This window comes from Pygocentrus nattereri, chromosome 5 (genome assembly GCF_015220715.1).
Source record: "Pygocentrus nattereri isolate fPygNat1 chromosome 5, fPygNat1.pri, whole genome shotgun sequence".
NCBI lineage: Eukaryota > Metazoa > Chordata > Actinopteri > Characiformes > Serrasalmidae > Pygocentrus > Pygocentrus nattereri.
Window position 1 is genome coordinate 32705956 of NC_051215.1, and position 6547 is coordinate 32712502.

At 38.1% G+C, this 6547-nt stretch overlaps 1 protein-coding gene across 1 annotated transcript; it reads left to right on the forward strand.

Moving 5' to 3' along the window:
- Positions 1-1156: 1156 nt before the first annotated feature.
- On the forward strand, positions 1157-3999 carry cfd (complement factor D (adipsin)). The gene is made up of 5 exons (XM_017690441.2): positions 1157-1311; positions 1873-2017; positions 2730-2868; positions 2973-3230; positions 3591-3999. Exons 1-5 carry the CDS (start codon positions 1254-1256, stop codon positions 3738-3740), a joined length of 750 nt encoding a protein of 249 aa, XP_017545930.1. The 5' UTR covers positions 1157-1253; the 3' UTR covers positions 3741-3999.
- Positions 4000-6547: the final 2548 nt, after the last annotated feature.

The following is a 6547-nucleotide window of genomic DNA, read 5'->3' on the forward strand; positions in this document are numbered from 1 at the left end:
ACTCCGTGCTCTCTGCGGTCCTCAGTGCTCTTTCCTTGCCAGACGAAGGTGTAGTCTTTCTCCTTCAAAGATCCCGATTCAGCTAAGCGTGTTTCTTGCAGAGCGGCTATGTCTACCTTCAGTCTCAGTAGCTCATTGTTGATGACCACCATCTTTCTTGCGTCACTAATGTTCTGGGGATCTTCAAGTCCAGTTGTCAGTTGTCAACGAACTGCCTATGGGACTCCAGCTCCAGATTTTTCCTCAAGGTTTACTCCTGAAGCCTTTCCCTAAAAGAGATGTGGCTGCAAGGCAGCGGAGGTTTTCCTTCCCTGCATGAGGCAGGTGGCACCAGGTTACATGGTTACCAGTGGCAGGCATAGCCTGACCTGACCTGACCTAATCTGAAACAAGAGACGTGCTGCAATAATTGTGGCGCTTAAATACAAGCATGAATTTACTCAGTAGTGATATGAATTTAAAATTACAGATGTGTGTTCCCTCTGCTAAATTTTTACTCTGAATACTTGCATTCCATTAGACCCCACCCTGCATACAAGTATCAGTCCATTCCAGGATATTCTGTTAGTTCTATTTGAATTAAACTAGACAGTCAGTAGAAAGAAACCACAGGAAAATTTTCATATAGCAAATGTTTGCACCTCGGAACATTGGAATGTGGTGATCTTACATATGCAATGCATGGTTTCCAGTAACAGTAACTGTCACTGTTTCAGTCATCAGTTATTATTAAAGTGAGTATAAAAAAGCCAAAAGGTTATAAACATGTTGAAACCAATCCCCAGAATACTTGCTAATCCAGTCAACAAAGTCTTTCTCCACAGCCCCAACAAGAACATGTTGATACAGGCCCCAAAGTTTTCACAAGACTGTTTGTTTATGTATGTGTGCATTTGAGTGTATGTGTGTATGTGTTATATGAATCATTATCCAAGGGGTTCATATCAGTTCTTGGCTTTTTATTTCCTTAATAGGACACTTGCTGTAACTTTTGACTGGCATGAACTAACAGTTCTTGAGAGTAATAAAACATCTGTAGGAGTGGTAGGAGAAAGCTGATAGAAGGGGAGATAAGTGGCAACTTCCTGCTTACCAGCTGCTCGATGTGGGTGGAGAAGAGGAATGATTTCCAAGAAATAAACTATTCCTACTAAGTACAGACCTCCGTGTCCAGCCCCAGCCGAGCCCAAGTCCCAGCCTGTATAAAGCGAACGTCTTGGGTTTCTAAAGTAGACAGAAATCAGCTGTTCGTCATGGATTATCTACGAGTGATCTTTGCCTCTGCTCTTTTCTGTGCGTCACTGCTACCTGGTGAGTACAATATATGACATACTTCTTTTTTTACATTTATATGTCTACTTAAAATCTGGCCAAACATATTTCTATCATGCTTAAGCAGTTTTTTTGTGTTTATTGCACAACTCTACCAACAATCTGGAATGGCCAAGGAAAGCACATTCCTCCTATGGCAGAGTACTAAGTACTACCAATCATGTAACTTGCTGAGTGCTTAATCGTGTTAAGGATGCAATTCTGTGATGCAACCATATAAGCATCCAATATGATATGCAAAATCAAGAGAAAAATGTTCCCTTCTCAGTATTGCGGTAATGCATGTGGTGCAGTATGGCATCTGAATCCTTATTACTATTAACAAATTCTTTTATTGAATCCACCATATATATGTCCTTTACTCATGAAATAATATGACCCAAGAATCATTTTCCTGTATTTTCCCTCAACAGATTCCAAACTACATACATCAAAATAATAGTTACAATTCTCTATCTGAACCCCACTTTATATTTTATACTTATTTAATTTCTCTCTTGTTTAACATGTGAACTAATATTGCTTTATTCCTCTGAGCAGGTGACTGCATCACAGGAGGTAACGAGGCTACACCACACTCTCGCCCCTACATGGTCTCGCTGCAGCTGCAAGGCAAACACCAGTGTGGTGGATTTCTCATCTCCAGTCAGTGGGTCATGAGTGCTGCTCACTGCTTCCAAGATAGGTAAGTGCAAGAATCAAAGTAGGAGCAAACTGCAGTAAAGTATTGCAAACTTACAGTGCAATAAGGTGCCAATTTTGTTTTCACTGCCTGATATGTCATAGTTGCACTCTGCTATTGTGAAACATGTACTGTAACCGATTACATGCTGTGATCTCATGTCCACCTTACTTTATTAAAGAGACATTCTGGCTAAAATGTAAACGTTTAAATGTTTAACCATTGCTACAAACATGTTTACTTACATCCTACAGCTACGGCCCTGAGAGTTTTTTTGGTTCAAACCACTAGGAAAATAGAAACCTTTATTTAGATATGGGTGCAGGAAGGAAGCTGAATGTTATTGCAGTCATGTAACTGTAGTTACAGCCTTCAAATGATCATTATCAGTGTAGATAATGTATTACTGAAATAGAAGCACTAACTCATCAGATGAGGAGGACAGGCTAAAAGTTAAAGTTAGTAAAGTAGCTGTAGGAAGCTGGCTATCTGGCTCCTATTTCCTGAAGGGGTAAAATGTGCATGTTTAATATCATTTGTATTGCATAATTAAACATTAAAATATAGTTTTAGGCCAGAATGCCCCTTTAAGCTGCTTTATCTGGTTGAACTTCATATGGCCTTTATTCAAGGGTCCCTCACTTGCAACAATAAATCGCTCTCCAGTTGCATGTCAATACTTGTACATGTATGTGTATCTACTTTGCTACTACAGCACAGATTTTCAGATGGTGTTGGGTGCTCATTCACTTTCTCAGCCAGAGGACACAAAACAGACCTTCAGCATTGCTGCCTTCTATACCCACCCCGACTTCAAGTCCAAGACCTATGACAATGATATTGCTTTAATCAAGGTATGCAAACTAAGTGTGCAAGAGAGGAAAGGGTGTCTCTTAAACTGTATGTTGTACACTATGTTAAATGTCAATTGGCACTTGATCTCTTCCATAACTGACAGCTAAGTCAGCCAGTCAGAGAGACTGCTGCAGTGAAACCAGTGAAGTTCCAGAAGGCAGGTGGCACTGACCTTTCTACAGGTGATAATGTGGACACTGCTGGGTGGGGCGCCAACAATTTGGGCGAACGACTAGACAAACTGCAGGAGGTGACTGTTCCTGTTGTGGCCAGATATATCTGTTCCCGTGGCAGCTCCTATGGTGCAGCCTTCACAGACAACATGGTTTGTGCTGCCAAAGCTCGCATGGACACCTGTGATGTAAGTGGCAGTTTCGTCTTAAAAGAGAATTCTACCAAAATATTATATTGTACTGTGTTCATCAGTATGATAAGTCTAAGGTAGAGAATAAGTGTAAAAAAAGCACAAACGTTCCTTAAATGCATAGCAAATTAATGCCATCATATATCAGCGCACATGTTGTTTACAGTACTTCCTAACCACATCCCTTATTTCAAAACCTGTGCATGTAGATGTGGCATAACAAGGACCATGGAGATATGACTGCAGTCTTTTCTCACAAAGATTACAGCAGAACTTCACAGAGAGAAGTTACAAGTACATATAGTACACAGATTTACATTACATTTACTCTATTCCTCCCTGCCCCTTGTTTTCCAGGGTGATTCTGGTGGTCCTCTGCTCTACAAGGGCATTGCTGTGGGGATAACTTCAAATGGAGGAAAGAGTTGTGGCAACAGCAAAAAACCCGGGCTCTATACTGTCATATCTCGCTACGACGCCTGGATCACCCAAACTATGACCAACTAGCACAGAATCAAAAAGCGAGTAATTTTGTTAGCATCGTACTTGTTTATTGATCTTGATGTATTGCCATAGAGATCATGCCTGGCTTAGACATTCTGTTCCTTATTGTGTCATATCTTCTTCATGCAGTCATAATGAGAGATGGTCTCACTGCTGAATTTCGCCAAATCTGTGTTATGCAATTGTTCTTGTTTTCCTAATGTTTGCAATTATGAAACACTATGCAGCTCCTATCCAAATAAATGTGTGCATGTGCCAGTGATATACTGAGTGCAATATCTTCTCCATGCAATCACTTTTCTAAGGACATTCCACTTTGAGTTGCAACATATAAAATATTATGTCTGCCAGTTTAACAGAGAGTCATGAATGATGTTGAACAGATCCAAGACTACAGATGTGACTTCTATGCAAGCATACCTGTTTCATGTTCTTAAACCAGATTCTGTTTATGACAGGCTTTATAATTAGCTAATGATTCAGTGATGTGATACAATGGAAAAACACATAATTGTGGAATGAAAAGGGGAAAGTTAAGAGTATCAAAGGTTTTGGATTTCATATGATTAGCTAGACAGTTTGGATCTTGCTTTGACAAATTGTATTTTTATCCTTTTGTCCGGCCTGTAGATTTTTGTGCATTTGCACTATTGCAGAACTGAGACACCCCTTCCAAGTTGAAATACGTTCTTAGAAATTAGTGCTATCTAAACAAAAAAAAAGATTTTCTCCAATGGGTATGCTGGGGAGGCAAGTAAAGCTTTCATTTTCCTGGTGTCTGGTTCTCTTAACATTTTGGGCCCATTTACAGTGCAATGCAACCAACATGTGCTCCACAGGCCACAGATTTATTGATGAATGAAGCTACAACTCTTCAACAGTGCAGTCTGAATCAAGCATTATTACTTTTCTAGCACTGTATATTTCTCTCTTAACATCAGTCAGAGTAGCTAGTGTTGTTTACATTCCATAATCAGTGCACAGTACCAGCATCTGCCTTTGGCTCTGACGTCTGGCAAAAACTATTAAACAGAGCTCTGCAGAACAACACCTCCCAAAGCTCTATGTGGGCTGCAGAAGAGACAAGGCTCTTTCAAGGATACTGAGCTACTGCCCTCTACAGGATCGTACTTGCTAGTGAGTCTTGATCAATCTATTGTTGAGTATTAAGGGGAAATTCCACCGCTTTTTCAAAAATTCAGCATAACTTGGTTTTTAAGATGTAAACAGTCATTCTGAGTGCTTTAATAAGAGATGGTTCTAATAAGAGAAGTACTCTTGGTACATTTTACCAACATTTTCTATTTCTTGTATAATCCAAACCTCAGGTCAATTTAGTTAAGATCAATTCATCTGGACTGAAGAGTCTTTGGCCCAAAATGTTTCCCAGCATGCTTAGCAGTTTTATTGATTTCTGTTTTTTTTTTTTTTATTATTTACGCTATTTTTATATAGTGTACGCTCACGTTAAATGTGAGGTTTGGATGCATTTTACATTGTTTTGAGACTCTCTCCATGATGACGTTTTGTGTTCAGGTTTATCAGTTCAGCCTGGAGCCGGGAATCCTAACAGAATGGCCAACATGCTTGAAGCTATTAGACTCCTATAAATGGCTGATTCTAGTCTGAACTAAGCTGTTAATTGTTCATTGTATGAAATAAATTAAGTAAATGTAGTTCTTTAATTAATATCAATACATTACATAAGGAAGGATGTTAACCTAAGTTAACCTGACAAATTCAACAGTACGTAGAACTTAAAAAAGGAGAGGCAGCTCAATGGAAATAATTTAAAATGACTGGGCTTAACCTCACTTGCTGAGGAAGTGTGAATCACTAAAAGTTAAGAAGTAACTTTAGCTTAAATATAAAGTTATTTAAGTTTCAACCTGTTAAGTGACAAATTCTTTTGAGGCAATAAGTTGACACAATTTTTATTAGTAAAGTCAAGCAATTTAAGTTTACAGGGAATAGTAATACAATTAAAAAAACCCTGAAAAAAAGATTCTTTGGCGACTAATTTCTTTTTTAATTTTCTTTTTTTTACCCAGCATGCACCCCTCTATCATGGGTGCATGCTGGGTAAAGTTTTTAGGTATTTAAAAACCGTATTTAAAAACTACTGTTTTTTGAGGCATTAAACTCTTCAGACGTCTGGTTCCTATCACCACCACTTGAACAATTCTGAGCAATTCAAAGCATTCACATCAGACCCCACTGAATATCTTTGTTTATATTTAAATGTTTTAACTGCACAAACATTTTGAAAATTTCGTGGAATTCTCCCTTTTTTCGTGGATTCAAGGTGGTGCGAGAGAATCCATACAGGGTACAAAGTAAGAACATTTGAACAGAAGAGCTCAGAGAGGCAGGCATTATTACTGTTTTTTTACACTTACTGTCAGTAAAAAGATGCTTTGTGAGGTATTTTAGTATATAGGTCATTAGGGCAAAAATATTAACTGAAAAGTTACCTGAATTTTTTAAGGCACTATTTTCTATAGTGACAAAAGAAAGCATTTTCATAAAACTAAACAATTTATCTAATTACTAAAACACACAAACATTTCAAACACTCAGATGGGCTTGTTCATAAATCTTAGTAAACATCAGAATTTTAAACATTTTTCAGAACATTTGGAATGTGACCATTACTGTGGTATTGGTATGTTTTCTGGAAATCATAAGCATTAAAATACTATAGTTAAACCTCATGAAACCATGCCATGTTTTTCTGCCTTCAAGCGCTTAAAATGTTATTTCCAAAGATCAGATGTTATGAAGTTTGAAAAAAGAATTCAAACTACATT

What these genes read in the sequence shown, in the direction of transcription:
- cfd (XM_017690441.2), top strand. Translation starts at nt 1,254, where the DNA reads ATGGATTATCTACGAGTGATCTTTGCCTCTGCTCTTTTCTGTGCGTCA. An exon ending in ATGATATTGCTTTAATCAAG is followed by an intron (nt 2,869 to 2,972) that starts GTATGCAAACTA and finishes CATAACTGACAG; the next exon opens with CTAAGTCAGCCAGTCAGAGA. An exon ending in CTCGCATGGACACCTGTGAT is followed by an intron (nt 3,231 to 3,590) that starts GTAAGTGGCAGT and finishes CTTGTTTTCCAG; the next exon opens with GGTGATTCTGGTGGTCCTCT.